At 41.0% G+C, this 23,582-nt stretch overlaps 2 protein-coding genes across 5 annotated transcripts in view; one reads left to right on the top strand and one right to left on the bottom strand.

The window, feature by feature from the left end:
• DOCK5 (dedicator of cytokinesis 5) overlaps nt 1-18,388 on the top strand; it is a 112,384-nt gene extending 93,996 nt beyond the window's left edge. For all 3 annotated transcript variants that reach the window (XM_038167006.2, XM_072027232.1, XM_038167005.2), the window contains 9 exons: nt 448-534; nt 981-1,157; nt 3,240-3,323; nt 4,145-4,282; nt 4,394-4,560; nt 5,401-5,578; nt 8,402-8,540; nt 9,761-9,876; nt 11,764-18,388. In XM_038167006.2, coding sequence (XP_038022934.2) covers nt 448-534; nt 981-1,157; nt 3,240-3,323; nt 4,145-4,282; nt 4,394-4,560; nt 5,401-5,578; nt 8,402-8,540; nt 9,761-9,876; nt 11,764-11,865 — 1,188 coding nt within the window. In that variant the 3' untranslated portion in view covers nt 11,866-18,388. The remainder of the gene's footprint in view (nt 1-447; nt 535-980; nt 1,158-3,239; nt 3,324-4,144; nt 4,283-4,393; nt 4,561-5,400; nt 5,579-8,401; nt 8,541-9,760; nt 9,877-11,763) is intronic.
• Nucleotides 18,389-18,637: 249 nt separating this feature from the next.
• On the bottom strand, nt 18,638-23,029 carry GNRH1 (gonadotropin releasing hormone 1). 2 transcript variants are annotated; one of them, XM_038167018.2, is made up of 4 exons: nt 22,139-23,029; nt 21,535-21,676; nt 20,749-20,844; nt 18,638-18,818 (listed from the first exon to the last, which is right to left on the bottom strand). In XM_038167018.2, the coding sequence occupies exons 1-4, from the start codon at nt 22,267-22,269 to the stop codon at nt 18,777-18,779; spliced, it is 411 nt and encodes a 136-aa protein (XP_038022946.2). In that variant the 5' UTR covers nt 22,270-23,029; the 3' UTR covers nt 18,638-18,776. The 2 variants fall into 2 exon arrangements, with proteins under 2 accessions (XP_038022946.2, XP_038022947.2); XM_038167019.2 differs by lacking the exon at nt 22,139-23,029 and adding an exon at nt 21,758-22,117.
• Nucleotides 23,030-23,582: the final 553 nt, after the last annotated feature.

Below are 23,582 nucleotides of genomic sequence, written 5' to 3' on the forward strand. Positions count from 1 at the left end.
GATGTAGCCATCCTTAAGGAAGCTTAACATCTGACTATGAAAGATCAGCTCAACTTTAGGCCAAATTTTAAGATTTGCAGTGGAGAGTGAGCTTTGGGTGTAGTGTAATAGCATGTTTCCTTGCTGCCTGTGAGGCATACTGTTGCTCACATGCAGTGGTTGGACATACTGCATATAACTCTGGCTAAATACGCCATAATCACACTCCTGAAGTGGTTTACATGAAGGACCACAGCCTTCTGCTGCTTATATTGATACCACTTAAGTTGCAGAAGTGGTATTTGTTGCCAAAAACACTGGGTTCCATCCCAGTTAATGAAAGTGAAAGTCTTTGTGCAAATCCTGCCAGCTAGTGCTGGAAACCTGGTTCCATATACTAGTGCAGAAAAGAATTATATTGCAATACCAATATTTTACTTAGATTTTTTTTTTTCCTTCTCTAACTAGACTATGTGGATAGAAAGGACAACCTACACAACAGCATACTCATTTCCAGGCATCCTCAAGTGGTTTGAAGTCAAGCAGATTACAACGGTGAGTTTTGCATGTGAATTGCATTTCATCCTCTGTGATCTTTTGTTGAATAAAGAGTTCTGTAAAGTTTAGGACTAGCTGTTCCACCGTAGGATGCGGCACACCAGTAAGTTCTGCTTCAGATAAAAGCAAATGTGTGTCTGCTTTGATGTGCTTGTCTTTTGTTGTTCTTCAGGCAGCTGTACCACAGGCAGCCAAGTTCTGTGTTGGCTGTGTAAAGCTTGGGAAGGTGGCTACTTAACACTCTACTCAGTGGCTAATTGTTAAACTGTTATTACCTTCAGGATTAGGTGTGATGTCATTCTTGTATTCCTCTCTGTGGCAAAATAATTAGCACATGTGGTCTGAAATCCTCTGCTGTCAATCGTCAAGCTGCCATTCGTATATAGGGAGTTGCTTCATATTCAGTGGAGAAGAATGAAGGTTTCCTCTTTTCTTTATCTCAGGAGGAGATCAGCCCCTTGGAGAACGCCATAGAAACGATGGAGCTAACCAACGAGAAAATCAGCAACATTGTCCAGCAGCACGTCTGGGATCGGAGTCTTCCAGTACATCCTCTCTCTATGCTCCTGAACGGGATCGTGGACCCAGCAGTCATGGGGGGATATACCAACTACGAAAAGGTGGGCTTCACGTTTCGCTGTAGCTCAGTTTGACCTCCACAGCGTTGCAGATCTGGATTGAAACATGGGAGATGGAAGTTCAGTTCTCAGCTGTTAGTCAGGTGTATTGCAGTATATAGCTTTCATTCAGAGCTTAAAGAAGAAGAGAAAAGAAAGTGAGATATTTCCAGTAGGTTGAAAGGTGGAAAAATTCCACATTCTTAGTGTTTAAGTGTTAAGTTTTAGTGCTGTGCCCTACTGGAGTTAAAGAGTGATCCATGCACCTCTTTTGGGCCTCATTTACAGTGGTGATAATAGCATGGCCCTACCTCATGGGGGCATTGTGAGGTGCTTAGTTAGCCCAGTGAACAGTCCAAGTATCAGAAATAGAAGCAAAATAGCTAACATTTCTCCGTTGCTTTAAAATAGAATGGTAAGGCAAATGAAGATTTTTCTTTCCAGCAAATCTATCTTTGCAATGTTGCAGAAAAGAGCATATATTTCAGGGGAGGGGGGAAAAAAAAGAATGTTTCAGTGTTTCCTATCCAGGTGTATTCAGTTTACACAGTGTGTGTTCTTTCTTTGTGATGTTTAACTTAGGCTGTTTATTCCCAGTATCTTAATTATTGTTTCCCCAGCACAAAATATATTGCTGATTTCCATAAACTGAATGGATGGTGTTAAAACATCTTTAATTCTTCTCAGATGTGTTGCAGTCACATGAAGTGAAGTGAAAAAGTTAAATAGGAGAGGGTCTGATATATCTGGGGTATAACTCTTCTGATTCCAGAGGAGCTGCATACTTTGCCAGGGGTGAATTTGGCCCCAAATCCTCCCGTTTCATGAATTAAGGTTGACATAAAGTTTAGAATTACGAAAGTGGGAAAGCAGTTAAAACTAGGAAACACAATGTATCTGCAACCACATCTGGAAATACTCATTTCTGGTTCATATTTTCCTATTTCAACTAAAGATCAGTACAGAACATCTGGCTTTTGTGGGCGGCTAAAATCTTGAGTTTTTTAATTGTTTCATTGTAGCCAAAAGCCGAAGTCTGCATTTTTAACATGGGCTTTTTTCTTGCAATAATTAAACACTTTAAAGAAAAATCCATTGGGACATACTCGGCAGTCCTTTCACAGGCTAACCTCCTCTTGACATCAGCCTTTTTCAGAATCATACCACTAGGCCTATAAACACTTGTACGTACAGTCCAGTTAATGGAATGCAGGGCTAGAATATATGCAGAGGCTGAAATAGATCAGAGACCACGTTTTAAAACAAAATGAAAAATTATTAGGGATTTTATCTAGGAAAAGAAAAATTAAATTCTTCTGACTGGGAATTGTGATACATTTCAATGCAATGTTCTGCAGAACATAATGTGAATTGGCACAATTTTAAGACTTCAGTCCAGGAAGGCGTACATGCGTTTGTTCAACTCTTAAACCAGTACCAGATTCTGTTGATTTAAAGGTAAACACATAAGAAGTGTAGACTAAAGGCGCTTTGTTGAACCAAACTACAAGTCTAAATCTTGACACAGGTCTTATTTCTATTGAATCTTCACATCAAGCCCCATGTAAAAATGCTGTACTTAAGAACTTAATGGTAGATCTCAAGGAGACTGCAGGCAAGAGAAGGTCTGTTCGCCTTCCAGAGGCTGAGAGTATTTGCATGTCATTACGTACTGCAGGTCATTGAATGCTAAAATGAGAGAAATCTCCTGAAGCGAGAGCTCCAAGACTCATTTTTCTGCTCATGTTTGGGTAACAAATATTATAGCCCTGATTATTCAAGTCAGTACTTTGAGAAGGGAGTTGGAATTGAAGAAAATCCTTCTGATGAAGTAACTGTTTATTAACGTACCAGGTTTTCATTGAAAATATAGTTTTAAAAAATAGAAAAAAGACATCTTTTTCCTTTTTCTGGATGAATAATCAAAATTCTTTGTCCTTCGGCTTTGTGTCAGGGAGATATTAAAGACAGTTTTGCTATGAGAAGTAACGGCAGTCAATTGCTTTTAAAGTACAGGGATCTTCACCTTAGAGCTAGCTGTGAAAGCAGCATAGTGGTTATATAATCTTTTCTCTTCACTTTTAGGCCTTCTTCACAGAGAAGTATCTTCAAGAGCATCCTGAAGATCAAGATAAAATTGAGCTGCTTAAGCAATTGATTGCTCTACAGGTATCACACTGGGGAAGATGGGGATGTACTATGTGTGACTGAAGGTTTTTTTCCAGCATCATTATTTTGGAGGGATAAAACGCAGATTAATACTAGAAGAACAATCTGAATATGTGTAGAATTTTATTTTGAGGAGAAATATCATATTCTAAATTTGTGGTTTAGAATGTTGCACATACAATACCATGTCCTGGTGTTGCTCTGAAATGTTATTGTGGAATATTTGCCAAAACAGCATATATTTTTTTCCTCTCAGGAGTTTAACAAAATATCTGTGAACTTTTCATGAAAGCATCAGATCCAATGTTTTGTCAGTCTGATCATTAAAGTTGTCTATTTTGATCTGCATAGCAATGAAAAATGGCTGTGTTTTCGTAAAAGAGCAAATTTCACATTTGCGGATTGCATCCCTGCAGACCAGTTTTTACATATTTCTATACAACAGAACCTGATTAAAGCCACTTCACAGCAACTTCAACAGCTCTGGAGGCTAAGTTGTGATATTTAATGTTTAACATCCCATGTTTTTCAAAGCAGAATGTGGAATCTGAGTATGGAAGCAGGAACCATAGGTATGGATGTGGATCATATTTATTTGTAATACACACACGCAGCTCAAATAGACAGTCAAGTTACTACAGTGTCATAAGTTATGAGTCAGTAGCTGAGTATGTTATGATTACTTTTTTCCTCTGCAAACTTAAAACACACTGATGCCAGTCCTTAGATTGTATCTGAGATGTATAACATGCAGAGAAAATTCCTCCCTGGAGCAGATGATCTGGTTTGTCTTCATAACCTTATTTTGTTCCTCCTTTCAGATGCCGTTGTTGGCAGAGGGGATCAGAATCCATGGCGAGAAGCTGACAGAACAGCTGAAGCCTCTACACGACAGACTGACGGCCTGTTTCAAAGAGCTGAAGAAGAAGGTGGAGAAGCAGTATGGTGTGATAACTTTGGTAAGCTTATCTTGTTGTCTGGTGTTTGGCCTTGAAGTAACACAAATCTCCTCTTCCAGCTTGTGAATGAGTTTGTGTTAAGTGGTTTGTGACAAGTGTGTTTGTTTGCAGCCTCCCTCCCTCACCGAAAGGAAACCGAGCAGGTCGGGCTCTGTCGTGTTGCCCTATATCATGTCTTCCACGCTGAGACGCCTTTCTGTCACATCCGTGGCATCTTCTGTGGTGTCTACATCCTCCACATCATCTGACAGCACTTCCTCCAGGCCAGGTTCAGACGGGTTAGTAATCACCTTTTGCACATGACTTAAAAGAGTTGGGGATATGCCTTTGCTAGAATGGGTTTATGTTATTTTCCAAAAAAAAAAAAAAAAAAAAAAAAGACTTTTCTAATCTAATTAGTTACTCACAAAGATTCATTTTATGAACAGCTATAACACCTACACTTTAAGTGGTGATTAATATTACTTCAAATTTACAGAGTGGAGCAGAATTTGAAGCACAGGTAGGGATAGTTTTGGGAACTGAATCTATGAATGTCTGCCTCGTGAGTCCCAGTTCTATATATGACACTGAAGAGGAGTAGAGGCACAGCATATTTCAGATACACACTATTTCTGTTTCCCAGGAATCATAGAAAACAGAATTGTAAGATACTACAGTGTAACTTAGTTTGATGTGGTCTGCAGAGGTGTTACAGTCACGTGGTAATCATTTCACCTGTTTGCAGCTGCATGTGTGTCATTAAAAGGAGCTGCAATACATGGAACCACTTCCTTATGTTACTTCTCTTTACATCTGCTTTGCATCTGTGGTAAGCAGGGGAGTCAAGGTGATGTGCTCAGAGGCACACAGCAGACTCAGTGGCAGGGTTTGGCATAAAATGCAGATTAATTCAGGCTTCCTCTGCAAGTAGTTCACGCTTCACCTTGTATAAAAGATGTAATACTCAAAATTGGTGAAGTAACTTAGGAGCACAAATCTCATTGAAAGTTTGCTGGTCCTAATTCAGTTTTCATGATAACTTCTGCAAAGTAAGAGATCACAGCTTTTTGACAGCACATGAAATGTCTGATGGACTAAGATTTTGTGGTTTTTCTCTCTTCTGGTGTGGGTTGCAGATCTATTCTGGAGCCTCTCTTGGAGAGAAGAATATCAACAGCCTCGAGAGCTGAGGATCTGCCCATCAAAGAAGATGGCGATAACAGGATTTGCAAACTCAAGCGGAAGGAGTGGAGTATTAGCAAGTCTCAGGTTATTGTGGAGAAGGAGCCAGAAATGGAACTGACTTTAAAAATGGTAACACACATACATGCAATAATAAAATCCCAGCAGGAGATTTTAGTGTTTCCGTTGCTTTCAGCCATGCTTGTCATTGGGAACTTCATTAAATTGTGGGAGGGAGGGGTTCAAATACCAAAAGCCTTGGTCATCTGAGTAATTCTTGCTTTTTTATTTGGAAAACTTGTGTCACAGATCAAACTGCAGCTTGACTTAAAGTACAGACTGGAAGCATGAGGCACTGATGTTTCATCTAGGTGCTCGGTGCCCTCATTTCTTCTAGGAGTGGATGACTCTGTGATGCACTTAGCACTGTGTAGAATTGTTCTGTTTGTGTTGGAGCAAGTAGATATTGCTAGCCCACACAAAAATCCAGCTGGCAAGCCAGATGTTCAGCTGCTATCAGTCAGCATCACTGCACAAATCAAATATGCTGCAAGGTGAAGATCAGTTTGATAGATTGGGGAGTTGAAAAAAAATGGTCTGGTAGTTAGGTCACCAGCTTGGGACTTTGAAAAACTCATTTTCCAAATCTGCACTCTGCTCCAAACCGCCTGCACACGGGCAGGAGTGTTTATTCCTTGAGCATTATTTGCAAAAGAGGAAAAAAAGAGAATATATACCCCCACGGGAGTGTTGTAAAAAGGAATATATTGGAGACTGTTGGGCATTCAAGTTAACAATGCGATTCAGAATAATTGCCTAATACAAACAGAAAAGCTTGAGCCCAAAAGTAGAGTTGTGTGAGCTTGCAGTGTTGGGGATATTGAGATTTATGCTGTGTTATGCTGTCAGAGAATATGCGATAATTAGGTACCTTAGTATTTAAGCTGGTGGCTCAGTGGTACTAATTTGACCTAACACGTTGTGTAAATAATGAAAAAAGATCAGCTCTTTTATTTTCCTTTCCCTCCCCAGATCTCGGTTGAATCTGGCAGGAATAGGTTATGTTGCTATAGATTCAGGAATTCTCATCAAACCTGAGTGATGCTGCCAGCACTTGGAGTCCACAGAATATTTCTATAAAAGGGGAGCTGTGGCTCTAGAATCCTGACATTTGGTACTGACAGCCTTTCCACCCAGGAGGAAAATCTGGGGTTGTAAATATTAGTGATTCAGGAGGCCTGGCCCTCTGCCTTTGGAAATGCATTGAATTTGAATTCAGTTGAATTAAATGGATTTAACCCACAAACTGTGATGTCAGCTGCTGATCACTTCATTAAGGAAAGCTAGAGGGAAAAGAGCTGGGAGAAGGCCCGCTTTTATCGACCAGTTCCCTGTGACAGCACGGCACATCTGTCCAAGGCTTTGCTTTGCAGAGAGTCGAGAGATGCAAAACAGAACCCCCACCCTCCCTTCTCCCCCCAGATCTCTGAGGGCACGTTGCTTGTGTGATCAGCTTACTGAAGTATACGAGCAGTTTAGGGTTATACTTCTGCTTAAGAACATTGCAAAGTACACAGAAAGCTGTTTTTTTATAGCTGCTCTGTTCCGTAACTGCACAGTGCAGCACGAGAATGAAGCAGAGTGATTTTATGCAGCTCTTGAATAAGCTGCTTGGGAGCTAGAAAGCCAGAGGGAACCAAAGGCTCGCTGTACGTCCAGCAGCTTTGGGCTTTATTTGGTTTATATTCACTGCACACCACTGTGTGGTCCCTTCTGTGCAGGGAGAAATACTAAATTGCTCAGTGGTGGAGAATTGATCTCTAAAAGAGCTTGGTGAGTTTAATTACATCTGTAAGCATGACAGCCTTCTCTGTAAAGCATATTAAAGGGACCTTAATATGCCCTGGGCTCTTGGGTCCATATTTAGAAGGACTAAATTCCACCTTTGTCTGCTTGGCTGTAATGTCCTTTTGGCTGCCTTTGTATCTTCAGGCACGTGGTGCTAGTGGGAAACCCCAGGCACTAGGATTGAGGTGGAATTTTGATGTCTGAGTGAAGCTTTTGATGACTCTTGTACTGCTGACATCTTTAATAGCACTGGCAGGAGGAAGGTTTGCTGGAGGGAGGCACACTGAATACTGCAGTCCCCAAATCAGACGGTTACCACCAGGCTGAATGTGATGTTTGATTAACCACCCAAGGACCTCAGGGTGACGACAAAGCCTTTCAGTTTACCCCCATGGTGTCTCAGGAAATAAATGAGAGCTGTTTGACAGATGATTGCCTGAGGCTATGGGATTGGGATTTTCAATGCTCCTCAAAGATGTTGGGTGCTAGCTGTTCTTCAAAAGGGGCTGTAGGTTTCCAAGCCCATGTATGTTGGTGAGTCTTCAAAGTAGGGAAGCCAAATGGTTTGAATGCAGAATACACAGGATACAAGTGACACTGGAAGCAACATCTCCTGAGTCCCAGATGCAAGGGGTGTTTTCAGTGAGCCTGAAATGGACTTGTCTCACGGCCCTAAGGAGCTGGATGACACTGGCAGTTCTGACTTGCACCTAAAAGTTGATATTGTCTCTTTGGAAAGGCTTTTTTCTCAAGTTTGTTCACAGAACTGCTAGTCAAATGCAGCAATTTTTCAGCCTCACCCCTTTCCCTGACCTCTTCCCTTCTTAGTTAAACTGTTTTTTAATGACCTCAGTCTATTATTGTTACTGCCTCGTTAGTGAGGTCCCAGGGACAACTGAAGGTGTCACAGGAGCACAGCGTGTGCCTTTTGCTATAGCTTACTCAGTGCTGTGGTTTCACCCTTGTGTTTCACCTGAATGCACCTTCCTCTCTTAACAAGCTCTAAAGAGCCATGTAGGATGCCTTTGTGACAAGTCTTATTATGGGATATGCATGCGACAACTTTGCTGACTTCTAAAGGTTTTGTTTACTCTTTGTTTTAACCAGAGCTTGTCTGGAAAAGCACAAAGGCCAAAGAGTCTTCAGTTAGGAGACAACAAACTGACTTTGCTTCAGAGTTCTTCACTCCAGCAGTCGTCGCCTCTCAGCCCACCACCCATCACTCCCAAAACGCCAAGAACCCACAGTAAGTTCTGTAATGGCAGCAACTGAGTAGTAGGAGTTAGGATAAATCTGCTGAGGTAACCTCACTGGGGAGGCAGGGAGAAGGGTGCTGCTCTGAAGTATACGGAAAGTGACTCTGGGCTATTAATGTTTGTAGGAATTTTTGTCTGATAACAGCATTTGGCAGTGTTATCAAAGGCACTGTGATTATACACGTCACTTAGATATCACTTGATAAATCAAATGAATTTCAGCGAACGTGATCTGTGTTTTTCAATTTCTTTCTTTGTTTTCTCCTGTATTGACTTGTGGAGAGGAATATTAAATCTCAAGGTGAACACAATGTGCATCTAGTGTAGGTGCTTGGTTGTGTTTTTCTTTTTTTATTTTATTTGTTTGCTTTAGCACATACTAGGCATACCTCTAGCGAATTCACTAGTGGAAGCTGCATCAGGCCTGCATGGTAGTTAGGTCTGGTTTCTGAAGAGGCCTCTGGCTAAATTTTCTGGGCAAGTCTTGCCCAGAAAATAATAATTTTGTTAATAATTTTAGAAGGAGCTACTGCTCTGCAGTTTGGAAATTCAGCTACTAAGTGTTACACCTGAAGGAGGAGGAATTTATCTTGACGAATTAGTGAAGTGAGTAATTTGCAGGTACCTCCCATGCATATCCAGTAGTGTCTGTAATTAATTCTGAAACAACATGTGACCAAGGTAAAAATGCACCTGTATTCTCACCATTGATGGCTTCCTTTCTAGTTGTGCTGTTATGTTTCTCAGCCTTACTGAATGTGAAGCCTCACTCTTTTACTTAGCAAGCAGTTTTAATTATCATTAGTAGCAGGACAGCTTCCCAGGAATTATTCTGAAGTTTGGGTACTTATCTGCTCCATCGACTAGAGTTAAAATCGAAGTGAATTCTCAGGTTGAGGCCCTGGCTGAAAGGAAATCCCAGTGAACATTGCAGATGTGATAATGGATTCAATTCTCTATTCTCTCAGGCATGCATTTTTCACATAAGCTTAGACTCGTTTGTTGAAGGTAGAACTCTTCTGGGCATCGTGAGCTTAAGGGAGGTAAAACTGTGACTCTGGTTTGACATAGCTGTTCAGGTTTAGCTACTAAAACAGATCTAAAGTGCAAGATAATAAATGATTCTCCCTTAAAGTCATACATGGTCAATTCCTTTTCTCACTCCTTTTCCGCCTGCTTTAATGTCTTTTCTTACTGGTTTTGCTTCTAGGTTTTCCCTCATTGCAAGCTGATGGTTTGTCAACTGCTAGCTTGCAGAGTACCCCGCCTCCACCTCCGCCTAAAAACAAACCCTACGAGAATAGCAACCCGAGGAATTCTGTGGAGGTAAGGAAATGAGAGCTGACATTTTTCTGGAAGCCAGCGTTCGAGCAGGACACCACTGGAATTTTCCGAGCTGCTTCTAGGGTGGTGCTGCTTGAAACTTGTCTAATCATTTTACTGGTTCCCTCCCTGAAACCACAAAAGAATAAGAAGATTCTTGTTTTGAGAGAGGGCTATCAAGTGCAGTCCCTGTTTCAAGTGGAGGTTGTGTTGTCTTTGGTTAGGCAAACTGGGGGGCAGCGCAGGGAAGTTTGAAAACAAACATGCACAGTGATTGAAAAGGTTCAAAAACACGGTCAACATGTAAAATAGTACAGTAACCTGATCCCGAAAAAGAAATTCACACGTTTTCAGAAATGTTTGTCTCTTTTTGAATCCTTAGCTCAGAAGAAACTAATTTTTCAAAGTGTCTATCATTACTCACTTAAAAGTTAGCCTGTATTACATCACTATCTTGGCCGTAGTCTTTTTTTCTTAATTTCATGAAGTTGATTGCCTTCTAGGAACATCATATTGACACTTCTTATGCTGTATCGCTAATGCTGTTCTTCACCTACAGTATCTCAAATGACTTGTGGGTACTTAATGTGCAAACACCCTGGTGGTTATGTCAGAATCATTTCATCTGCCCCTAAAATGTAGGTGATTCTAATGTGACACTGTTGTTGCTTACCATTGTACAGTGTCAGAAAGCATCCTTCTGGAACTGTGATGAGAATTTCTTCACCAGTACAATTTACAGAGGGGATTTATGGAGTACCTTAGTAAAAGAGCTGGAATTTAATGAAAAATACTGAATGATCACACTTCACAAAAGATGTTAACTCTGACAGCACAGAAAGACAATACAGCAGTTGATTATTTACTTCAGTAAGAGCGAAATGACAATGGCATGAAGTCCTGATACATGGGACAAATGGGAAGTTTTCTACTCGGGCCTTCACTTGGTCTGAATTTACTGTTCTTCTGAGCAGGGGCAGTATGGCTGATGTAGGTGGTGTGGGTGGAAGAAATATGCCAGCCTTAGAGATGCTGTGGGAGTCGCTGGTTCAAGAGGATTAATAAAAAAGCCTCCTTCCCTTGGGTCTTGTAAGAAAACTAATTACTAACATGCTCTGGCTTGTAACATTGACCCTGGCTTATAGCCAAATGGAACGGATTCAAAGGCCCATAAAGAGAGGTTGTAAAAGTACTTTCTGAAGGGTTTTGCTACTTTTGTTGTTGTTGTAAAGTTGAGTCTGTCCTCCTTTAGTTAAAATAGTCAGGAAATCTTGGCAGTTTCAGCTAAGCATGAGGTAAGCCACATAAGCTTCTTGTTCACCTGGCCTTTCACTTTTCATTAGTTTATAGGATGCCCCTTAAAACAAGCAAAGGGACAACTTGAAAGGACCTACCAGTGCAGTTTTCTGCAAGAACAACAAACACTGTACAAGCCCATGAGTTGGGCGGGAAGGCTGTGACTTGTTTTAGCAGAATTTCTGCTTTGCTGCCATTTTATGGAATCAGTTGCACCATTCTGATTTGGAAACATTTTATGTGGTGCAACTCACTGAGCCAGCAAGATAAAAATAGTTGAATTTTGAAACCATGAGAGAAGTGGGTTTATTTCCATTTTACTGGTGAATCTGTTACTGGTCAAGTGACTGCCTGGCTCAGTCAGGCTGTAGGTCAGAAGCAACTGAAGCATATCTGCAACTAAAGATGATTCTACCAACTGAAAAATATGTGTTTCTATTAAATCCTGTGTCCTTGTTTGCCCCTCTCATTGAGTGCATGGAGCACTGAGAGGAAGAATTTAAAGATTTTTTCCTGAAAGAAGAATTAAGAAGTGTAGGAACTTCTGGATTTCTTCTGTTTGATAAGCAAAATGTTTTTGTTTTATCTTCTCAGGCTGCTCCACCACTACCCAACAGACGTGAAGCCAAACCTCCCCCTCCTCCTCCAAAAACCAGAAAATCCAGCGTTGTCTCTTCAGAGCAAGGATTGCAGTGAGGATTGTTACTTGCTTGGCTCACAGCAAGTGCCTAGAGTGAAATGGCTGCTTTCTTTTCACCGACATGCTGGGCCTTTCTGACCCTAAAGACCTAGTGATCTCACTTGCCATTCCAGTCACGTCCCTTGGAGTTCTCCCTGGGAAATACCAAAAGGAACTTAGTTGTAACTATTCCTAACCTCTGGTTTACCTTTCCAATCATGAGACACTAATCACATGTGGGAAGAAGTCAGCCTACTGGAACTCCTGTTTGTCTTAGTCTTGTCTGTCCTGAACTCGGTCACTGATGCAATTTCAGCAGCTCATTCCTAGTGTAAATCTGTCACTGTAGTGATTTGCACCAGTGCTTGAACCAAGGTAAGCCACACCAGTATGAGACGTGTTCTACAGTATTTTCACATGGGTTCGGTGCAGTTTTGTGGCTGTACTGGTGCACAGATCCCTCCTTTTGCCCCTGTAGCGTTGCCAAGCCCTGCTTTGCATGAAGCGAGACGATCACAGCCATGCCTAAGCTGTGAAATGTCTGCTCCTGAGATGTCAGGTGCTGGCATATGATATGTGGTCTCCTAAGATCCTTGATTGCAGGCAGAGACCTGAGCATTGTTAGCAGAAAAAGAAACCTCTTTTCTGCTCGTCGTCATAGGTACTTAAGATGAAGTGCAGACATTCTGCCTTACGCCACCTCTGCTCAAGTAGTGGCAGTCGCTCGCTCCCAGTGGAGAGTTTAGGTTCACCAGTACTTTGTCACAGTTTTGCTGTTGATTCTGGTTTTGACACTACAGAGCAGTCAATATTCCTTCCTTTGTTGTGTTACTATTTTGTTTTGCGTCTGGGACTTGGTACAATATCTCATCTTTGTGTGCTTTTTTAATAGGGTGTAAAAAGTTATTTTTCTCCTGTGAATGTCTTAGAGCGGATAGAAGTTTCATCAAATCAGTACTGTATTGAGAGCAGCAACCTGGAGAGGATGGAGTGGGTAAAACTGGTCACATGCACCTCAGAAACAAAGTTTGGTAGTTAATGTAGCCTTTACTTTGGCTGGCCAATTCCACGTAAATAATTCTCATCTCCCCCCTGGTTTGTGGCAGTACTTGCACTTTGTTTTGTAGCCTCCCTTGATCTAAGTTGCTAAAAGCCACTTGGGTTTTAAGGAGCCGTTCAGATTTGGGAGGCATGTGGAAGATTTGACACTTACCCACCAAGTTTCCTGTTGCTTGGATTATTCCAGCTCTGCAGCTTTTCTTTCCTTGGAGGATGGGATAATAATATTATTTATAAGTATTTTGTTTATCTGTTTAGTTTTTTTTTCTTTTAGTTATTTATTCCCTGCTGTCTCTGAATGTTAACATCAGTCTGTTTTATTTATTCTAGAGAAAAAAAATGACATGATCTTTAGTTTTAATGTTTTTAAATTCATGCAATCCATGCAGAAAAAGGCTGTTGCACAGTTAGAATACCCTATCCTCACAGTTACGTAGTGACCAAACATAGAACACAAATACCATTGTTATTTATGAACCAGATGGGCCTTAGACTCATTCATCATTCCTCTGTGCCTGAGCTGTCACCAGAAGATGGCTGTTTTAAAAAAAAAAAAAAATCAAACAAAAAAAACATACACAACAAGACAAAAATACTCCATAGTATTAGTGTTGGCAGTTGTATTTTGCATCTTGTAGGGCTGCTGGTCTCTGAGCTCAGGCAGCATTAGATCGGCAGCTCCCCTGGGGTGGGGAACTTGCTTGGCTGCACCAGGCTTACGGGGAGTTTGTACAACACTTAGGCAAGAAGAAAATTCAGTTTTAAATTGTCTTGCAAAATGTATTTCTACTCTCTTCTACTATTAAATAATCTAGATCACTCCAGAAATAGTCACAGCACCTCTTTTTTGCTTTGTGGAAGCGGACTTTCCTAAACTCCCTGTTCCAGAAGCAATGCACTGTGGAGAACTTCCCTGTTTACTTCTCAAGCTACATGTCCTAACTTTCATGTATTTCCCCCCAAAGTTGCTGCTGCCAGCTGGTGCCACATTTACCGGCAGCTGCAAAGTCTGTCAGGTTTGTTATTTTCTTGGTTTGTAAGAATTGTTCTCTTCTATCACAGACGAGATATTTTGCCGTGCTGTTCTGCCTGTGTGACTGGCCTATTTATAAACGTAGCTTCCATAGTGGCTGTTATTTTCACTGATGTTTTCTAGGGAAGGGAAAAAATCGCTCATTGTTATTGTTCCCTTTCACTGTGAATCTCAGGAAACACGGGAGTTTGCCTGCAAAGTTTAGATCCAAACAGTTTCATTAGCTAGAAGTTTTCTTAGAGTTCATCATAAAGAGGGACCAGCTGAAGTATGTGCATCCAAGTTCGTTTGAACTTAGATAAGATTTTGGATATTTGTTTGCCTCTTGTGGCCCATCCCTTTATCATCATGTTGATGAAGATTCTTCTGTGTGCTCTTTCTTCCAGGAAATGATTTTGCTCAGCTATTACTGTCATTTAGCTTCTGATTATCATAATTTGTGGAGAGGTGTTAAAAATCCTGCTGAGGATGTTGCTCACAACAGTAAATAGACACTTGTTTGGTTTGAGGTTTTTTTTGCAGGCACTACATCACTATTCTCACATGACTTCATGAGTTTCATCACAGTAGTGAAAACTTATTTGGGAAAGGCTTTAATTAGACTTCAATCTTTTTCAGAGGAAAACAAAATCTTGCTCTTAGAAGTTCCTTTGGCTTCTGTGTTAACTCGAGTTAAAGAAACCTGCAGAAGTTGCGTTTATTTTGCTGCCTATCAACTTTTTTTTATTTATTTTTTCTGTCTTCTTTTATTTTGCTGGCCCTCTAAGCAGATTGCATTCATTAAAGGGTCATATCAGATTCACATCACAGAGCAGGATGGAGACATTTTGGAAGCAGCACTGCAGTCACAATCATGCTCACTATAGCTCACATGTGATTGTCTTCTGGGTTGTCACCTTCTCTTGGGAAATCTTTGAAACCTTTCTGGACAACTTGAATGTGTCTCAAAGCCTCTCTGGTGCATTGTAGGACTTGTCCAAGAACATAATGTGGAGCTGACACAGACACTGCTTGACTTGAAAACCACAGGGCTTTCTTGTCTTTGGCTTTTTTTGTCCACTTCTTCCTCTTCATGTAGCTACTGTCTTCCTTCTGCTGCTGTTGCACACGTAAACTGAAGGATCCTCTGGAACTCCACATGAAGAACTTTTTTGTCTTCAGTGAGAACTTTGTTTAAGGCAGAGCAGCAGGATGTGGTGGGAATTGCAGAAACCTGAAGCTCTCCATCAGCTCCTTGTCCAGTCTACATCCATGTATACATTAACACCACCTATTGTTAATTCGGTGCCTTGCCCCATCCTGTATCTGCCTGTTGCCTCATTCCTTGGTGCTTTTTCCTTTTCAGAGGAGGTTTGCTTTTAACTCCTTGGGTAAGCCAGCAGAAATACGAGACTGCAGGAATCTCAGCTAATGGGTTGTCTGTCATGGGAAAACACAATAGACAGAAGGTTTGGGTATTTCAGTACCAAGTGACTTCTGAGTCTTGTTTCCCTGCCTTTCTGATCTGCTTTACTGACTTGCAGGTGCACCTTGTGCATTCACCAGGTATCTTCCTGGAGGATGGAACTGGTCTGTGCAAAAAGACCTCGCTGGGGGAAGCGTGACCTTGAGCAGTTTTTCAGCTGATCTGTAATGACCCTTTACATGATGCTTTTTAGCTTTGAGGAGTCACTTCTGACTGTGCTTCTTGCAGCCTGAGTCCGTTGCTAGTAATCTCCCTGTCTTTTTTCTTCCCTTTGTTTCCTATTCCTGTGAGTACAGACAGGAATGAATTGAGTACTTGGTGTGTAAATGGTTAATTATCCTTTCCCTTCCTTTTCCCCTTGGATCATTCATCTGGCAGTCATTGGGAACATGGTCCTGTCCCACGTGTGCTGGTCCTAGGTGCTGGTAGCCAAACTAACCCTAAATGCCCAAGTCAGCTGCCTCACTTGGCAGGTTCCTTGATGTTTTTTTGGTCTGCTCTCTGCACAGTTGAGGCCTTTCTTCTTGCTGCCTCTGTTGCCTGGCTGGTTGGAGATGGTTGTAGCTGAGACATCACCCTTACTGCAAGGAAAGGAACAGCTGATGCCTAAAGACAACAGGGCAAGGAGATCTCCATTCCCACAATGTTTGGGGCATTTTCGTTGGCAGATTTTCTATGCCAAGGGTTTAAAGTTGAATAATTCTTTTTTTCTTTGTTAGCATTATTTTTGTTCTAAGAGCCTGTTTGAAGTGCTGTAAACTCTTCCCTCTTCTTCGTGCCTTTGGACAACCTAACTGACAGGTAGGAGTTCAGTTTTCTTAAGCATTACTGACTGTGAGGTTTGAAGAGTTGCATTCTTCGCTGATACAAGTCAGCATCGTTTCCTTAGAGGTACAAGATGGAATTTCTGTACTGTGCCTAAGTGACTTAGGGCTTCATGCCAGTTTTGGAAAAAAGTATCATCTTCAAGTGTCAGATTTTTAAAGCAATTGGGCTTTTAAGTGTGTGAAAAACCGTGGGGCCTGGTTGATTTTAATTAAGCAGAATTTAGTGCCCACACTCTTGTGAGAAACCCCACTAGACCTCTGATTTTTAATTTTTTTTTTAACTTAAGTTATGAGATCTAATCTTCAGAGACAATTTAAGGTCTCACTGCTTCATTTTCATCTTTCCATGTTTCTTAGATGATCTTGTAAATGTCATCCAATGTCTTTTAACCTGTAGTACTGAAAATGGGAGTAGGGGAACAATCCATAATGGTGGCTTCTCTGCATGCCAGAAATGAAAGCAAGCAGCAGCATTTCTACCAAGTTCATAGTTCTGAATAAAACAAATCTCAGAGTTAAATATCCAGTCTGCAGAGAAGACAAAATCTTAATCCCATTTCATAGCCATGCTGTTCAAAGCTAGTGTTAAATTTCAAGTCTTAGAGGATTTTTTTTTTTCTCTTTGGAGAAATATGCTCAACACTTGTTTTCTGGAGCTTTTAATTAAAATTTGTCATGCTGTGATAAATTCCTTTAAAAATGTTACAGGCTCTAATCCATATCAGGGGAAGAGAGAAACAGACAGCTTTCCATTTCAGTGGATTAGTGGATTAGGAAAGGACACCGATTCCAGTGAGGACAGCTCTGTGATCTGCAGTGGCAGAAATACTGTGATGTGTATGTAGCAGTTATTGGGAACCTTCACACTGTGCAGCCCGGCGTACGTTCCACGATGAACAGTGAGTTAGGCTTGTAGGAATAATGGCTCAGATTTTCTCTCCTTATTTATTTTTATAATTGTAAATGGAAATAATAAGTTTAAGATGTCTGTAGCTTAACTGTAATCTTTTTTTTTTTTTTTTAATGTAAAAACATTCCTGACCATTACTGCTAGCCCTTTTTCAATTCCTTAATTAAAAATCTATCTTATATTTACTGTTGCAGACTGTTATCTAGTGGACCAAGGTGAGCTTTTCCAAGATTATATTAGAAAGAAAAAATACACAAATAAATATGATTCATTTATTGTGTGGTAGGAGGTGGGCTTTTCAAAAGCACACGAGGTTCACTTAATTCTGCTCCTATTAACGTTCTTCCTAATCTTTTGAGTATATCACAGTGTTTATTTAACTGATTATGATGTAAAAAGACCCCAGTTGGAGCAGAGCTAAGTTCCTGGTGCGTGCTCTGCCCCCAGCAGACAAATAAAACCAGGTCATGTTAATGTCTGTGCCTGCCCAGCACAGTCCCCGAGGGGTACAGTGTGAAAATCAGGTGTGGAAAGCACCTTCAGGGCACTGTGTGTGTGTACACAAAGGAGTCACGGCTGTTGGGAAATGGAGGAGCTTAACAAAAGTGAACAACATCTGTTTGTGCAGCCTTGGCCTGAGCTGGTTTAAGGCTGTCACTGAACTCACAGGACACGCCTGACTGCACACATTGGACCTGCATTTTGGAAGAAGAGTGCAGTTTTTGTGTGTGTGTGCACAGAGGTGCAAGTCCTCAGCAGCTCTGAAATTCAGCCCCAGCATGCCTGGTGTTCACTGATGTAGTCAATCACTGTTGGTATTACGAGGGTTTAATGACATGGTAAACTGCGGGACGTGTTTGTCTGGAATTCAGGAGAATGTGGATGTTGTGTAATGTGTTTTTGTGAGTGCTTTGAGATGCTGGGTGTGATGGTTCAGTTACAAAACCCACCTCTACAGACTGCAAATACTTTTTTTTTTTTTAATCCTCTGCAGTTGAATCAGCAAAATATACAGCTTTTAAACTGGCTCTGGAGAAAGAGTAGGAGCCAAGCTTTGGAAATGGAGTCTGCATCTCTTTGGGTAAATGGCGCGTGATTCACCAAGTCTGTAAAGCAAGGTGTATAAATTCATGTGGTTTTTTTTTAAATGTATTAACTATTGTAAAGTTTGTAAATACCTTTTTAATATAAATGTAGTTTTTATGAGTGAACCAGTAAAAAAAGAAAAAAAAAGCATATAAAAGTCTTTCATGTGTTGCCTACTGACGTGTGAGAGGAATTGCCTTCCAACAGTAAATTTATTCCTAATTTTTAATGTTGTATTGTTGTTGCATCCAGAGACGGGGGAGATCAGACAGTGCCCTTGCCCAGGCATTGCCCATATGTGTGAAACAAAAGCTGTCGTGTCCGAGTTTTCATTGCAGAAAAAGCCAACCCTATGGTGCTGATTCCCCACCACCGGACTAGAATGTGTGCTCTTTTAAGCAGGTAATCTATACAACAGCATCTTTCACTTAAATACAACTTCACAGAATTTATTCACATAATGAAATCTAATCCATTTTAGGAGGAACTGGTTTTAACGTTGCTTTGAAATTTTATTCTGGGTCCGTTGTTCCTTTGGCTTTGTGGGTTTAAATCTTCTTTCGTCTGGCTTCTCCTTCAATCAGACTTGCCTGTAAGCACACACATACACCAGTTTTAAAGAAGAGAAAGAACTTTGATGATGGAATTTTAAAGCCTAGTCAGATGCTAACATATTCATAGTGTAGTTTGCATTGGAAGGAGGATTAGAATGACATAAATCTGACCCGACATGATCTCTCCACCACCTGCCCGGGGATCTGATCAGACAGTATAATGTAACTGACACTCATAATAGCCCTTTTCATCCCAAAGTCCATGACCAGCTTTACATCTGTTAATGGGCCCACCACTGCAGCAGTTCTTGGAGTGCAACCCGACAGCTGTTGAACACTACATTTTGACAGCAGTGTAGGAAAAGCAGCATGAACTTACACAAAGCATCAGTATGTCAAATGTCCGTGAGCTTAAGCAGTTGGCCAAGACACAAGAAAGCAAAAGTGTTCTGGGGTGGGGTTGTTGCCCTGTTACCTTTCTCTCTATACCTTAGTACTGTTAGAATGGCATGTGCTGTGTCACACCCTGCTGGATCTGGTCTCCTACTTCAGTATTTATGTTGTTACCTCTGAGTTGAAAGCCTGAAGTTGTTTTGGATCGACATGCTGAATGTGTTATTGTTTTCCCTTCTGTATCTTAGCTAGGTGTATCTTTGTTTGCGCTCAGTTCCAGCTGCTCCAGGAAATGATGAAGGTAACTTGAAAAGTTTTTTCCACGGGGTGGGCCATTTCCTGACACCTCCCCTCACATTGCGTAATATTCCTGTATCAACTCCAGGAATGTGTCACATTGGAAAACCTGCATCTGGAAAAGTTTTAATTTGTTTTCAAAGTCATTAAGCAGCGAGAAGTAAGGCCGCATAATTCAGGCTATGTTACAGGAATAAGTATGCAAAGTAACCACTAGATGCAGAGGCTTAAAAGTTTTTGCACATATTGTGTAAGATTACCAGCAGTTTCCAAGCAAACCTCAGAATTTGACTGCAATGGAAGGCCAAGTTTCCCTCAGTGAGCAAAAAGCATCAAAGAACTCATTTAATATATCCTGATAATTTTTCTGCTATCAGTCCGTGCCTAATATAGTCTTTTGTAGGCCAAAAAAAAAAAGTATAAACATACTAAGTTAGTGTTGGCTCTTCGTACTGAAAGTAGTGCTATTGGAAGCCAGAGTCACAGGCATAGATCCCATTTTATGTTCTGTACAAATAGGATTGATGATGACCTAAAAGAAACCCTGGAATTTAGGAGATTTCCGCGTGAGAAGCGAACAGAAGTTGGACTGACCTGTCTGCATCGCTCTTACTGAGTTTCTGAAGGATTCAGACCAGCTTCCTCAGTGAAAGGCAAGAGTATGCAGTTGAAATTTTTGGTCTTTGATTCAAAAATGAAGTAGAGATTGAGCGTTTCCTCTCCTAGGACAACTCAGAGATGTTCCCCAGAAAGTGGTGGCCATATGGCCTGACCAAGGTGTTGCTGTATGATTTGAAGAGCATGGTTTTGCTTGAGAGTGTTCTTTCTGTGGCAGTTAGTGTGAAGTCTCTGCTGTCACTGCATTAGAGCATCTCATGGAAAATACATTTCCCAGTCTGGGGACCTTGGGAGCAGCAGCTTCCATATGGCTCCATCCTTCAGTTGCAAAGTGCACCCCTGAAGTTAAGTATCTGTGAATGCTGCGTGGATTTGTATTAAGGGAGATAGAATGGATTTGACTTTGGTTTTTGTTTTAATTTAGTGAGTAACGACACTGCTACAATGGGAACAGTAAGAATCATGTAGTTCCAGGACTGTAGACTGAAGGTACTTGAGAACGACGCAGATAATAAGGGTTCAGCCAGTATCACCATATGCAAACTAAGCTGACATGCCTCTTCTTTCATCACTCCTACCCCACCCCTGCCCTGTGTTTTCCCAGCCTGGACTAGTCCCCTGTATTCCACAGTGATAAAAGAAAAAACATGTTACTTACCATGGCTTCCTTCAGATCACTAAACTGGGGATGCTGATATGAGCCCGGGCATTCCGTCTTCTGCACTTCCCCTATTTTTTCCATGTCATTTGCAATCTGAATTGGGAACGGACACAGCCTTCATGAGGAGATATCTCTGCTAAGGCAACCATGCCCTAGTTGCAGATAAAGATGAAACTGTTCCACTGCACAATTTAAATTCTCCCCTTCCCTAGGTGCTCGCTTGTGCTATAGCAAACTTTAAATCAGAATGTTACAACTGTGGTTAAAAGAGCCTACACATGAAATATTAGAAAGCATGGGAAAAGCATCGGTGGACAGAACTTTTCACATCTGCTTTGTGGTTTGAATCCTTCATTTAAGTGCTTGCCATCTAATCCCACAACAGCTGCCTGTTGCCACGTTCTCACTGAAGTGGATGAAAGTTGTCATAAAGCAGCTGATCAGAATATTGGCTGAAGCTAGGGACGGGATGAGATCAGGTTTAACCTGGAAGTCAAATTTCAATCTCTGCTTCAGAGAAGACTGCCCAAGCTTTGTGTATGCAATAGACGGTACTGTTCTTTATGCAAGGCTGTCGAATGTCTTACCCTTATGCCACATCACGGTCAGCTCTCCAATTACTACTTTAAGTCTTATGAATGTGTTTCTATAATATATACACATGGAAAGAGAGACAGTAATGCCTGAGTCTCCTCTGATCCCATCCCATGGCTTTTTTTGCTTGCATCTGGTGCAGGTGAGGGATCCAAGCAAAAACGAGTTGCTTTACAATCCTGAACCTACCTCTTGAAACAGTTCTCCCAGATTGTCCACGTTCCTTTTTCCTCCTGGTTGCAGGCCATAAGACCAGTGCTGAGCCAAGCAGATTTCCACAGACACAATAAACAGGAGGATACCAACAAAGGCCTTCCTGGACTTCTGCATTCTGTGAGAGAAAAAAACATCTTTTTGATCATAATGACATTTAAAGCTCAATTTTCATCTTACAGAGTCATGGAAATGTTACATTTTGTGAGTGAATCTTCGGTTCTGATCCTCTGCACCCCAGTGGCACTGTGCCTACACACGAGTCACAGCTGGATTTGGAGTCCCTCAAAGTGTGGCTTAGCTCATTAGAAAGAGATTTGACATCTGAGGAATTTGGATGGAGATCTAAATTAGGATTTTTGAGTGCCCTCTCAGAATTTTAGGAATGCCTGGATCTCCAAGGTTCACCGAAACTCCCTGTTGATATTTGACAGATGTATTCAGTTCAGCCAATTTCTGTTCTAGCAGTCTTTAAAAATTGTTCTTTGCGGTATCTTCTAATGCAAATTTCTTCCAATACAAGCATCTCTAAGGACTGAATAAATGAAATAGGACGTGGTGTGTTGTTCAAGCACATTACCTGGTTGCTGAGAGAGGTTGCAGAATCACTCCACCTCTTCCCCGTTGGAAAATGTCCTGCGAGTTTGCTTGTTGCCTTGCTTTTATATAAAACCACCCCAACACCAAACCTTTCACAGCAGGTGACTTCATCTAATTCCATCTTGGGGACTGCAATTTTGTTCTTAATGTTTCTGTCATGTAAAGAAATAAAGCACATAATTGGGACGCCCCGGTGTAGCTATTAAATTCAGCTGTTTTCGCTAAGAGCCACGATGGTAACAGCCTTTCTTTTAAGAGGCTGTAAATCTGACATTCAGATCTAGCTGGCTGTGGTTGCCCGGTGGAAAACAGTCGTTCCTTTCAGTAGCTCCTAAATATATATACTTCTTTTAAGTAAAATCTCTGAATTTGATGTGTGTGCCTTACAGGAGTTGAAATGGATGAGGAATTCAGTTTAGTCTCTATCTCAGACCTGAAGAAAAGGGACCTGTGTTGCATAAGCAAGAGCCTAAGATTGCACAAGCGCACAGAGCATTTTGCGTGCTCCTTTGAAAGTCCCCCTCCTTCATATTTGAATTAAAATACCTTCATATTCTTTGCTCTATAAAGTGCAAAGCAGTACTACACTGACCAAATAGACACGTTTATTAGATTGGAAATATGGGGAAGGAACCCTCTCTGTTGCAAGATGGGATCTTCCCTAAATAGGACTCCCCAGGCACTTTATTTTCTATATATATAAAAAATATAATGTGCATATATATATTTATATATATATATAATAGAAGTGCACATGTGTCTGTGTGTGTGACTGTATACATTGAAATACTTTGGAGTTTTGGGCTCTTGAAACTTTATGCACTGCAGTTTTATAAAGTTGGTTGGTAGCCATTTGCAGTCAGCACTTAAACTCGGTAATTTTAACTGCAGAAATATTTTTATTTATTTATTTTTTAATCCACCTGGCTGCTCTTTGGACTTGCTGTGCACCGTTTTGTGTGCAATTGAGTGTATCACATTTCGCAGTCTTCAAACATCCTCTCTTCCTGCCCCCACAACCTCTTTGAGATTAATGGATTAAATGTAATTTAGTAAGTAAATAATGTGAGGAGGGTTTAGTGACTTCAGCAAAGAGTAATTCTTCCTGCTCTAATGCACACACACAGCACGAGTAGCCAGCGTTTGGCTTCAGCTGATGAGCTGATCAAGCTGCGAAAATTGTTTCTATGGGGGAAAGGTTACCTTAGCGTGGGCAGAGCACTTGAAAAGGGAGATTTTCCTTTAACTGTTTTAAGAGTATTCCCTTTTCTGATCAGCCTAGCAACAATTAAGGTTATTTCAAATTAAACGTAAGATTTTGCACATCCTGAAGGATGGCATTTAAAGAGGGGAGCCCAATAACTGCTTAGTCCAATAATTGCACCTCTTATTAACCTACCAATTAAAGCTAAATCTAACACCAG

Source organism: Anas platyrhynchos, chromosome 23, assembly GCF_047663525.1.
Source record: "Anas platyrhynchos isolate ZD024472 breed Pekin duck chromosome 23, IASCAAS_PekinDuck_T2T, whole genome shotgun sequence".
NCBI classification, from domain to species: Eukaryota; Metazoa; Chordata; class Aves; order Anseriformes; family Anatidae; genus Anas; species Anas platyrhynchos.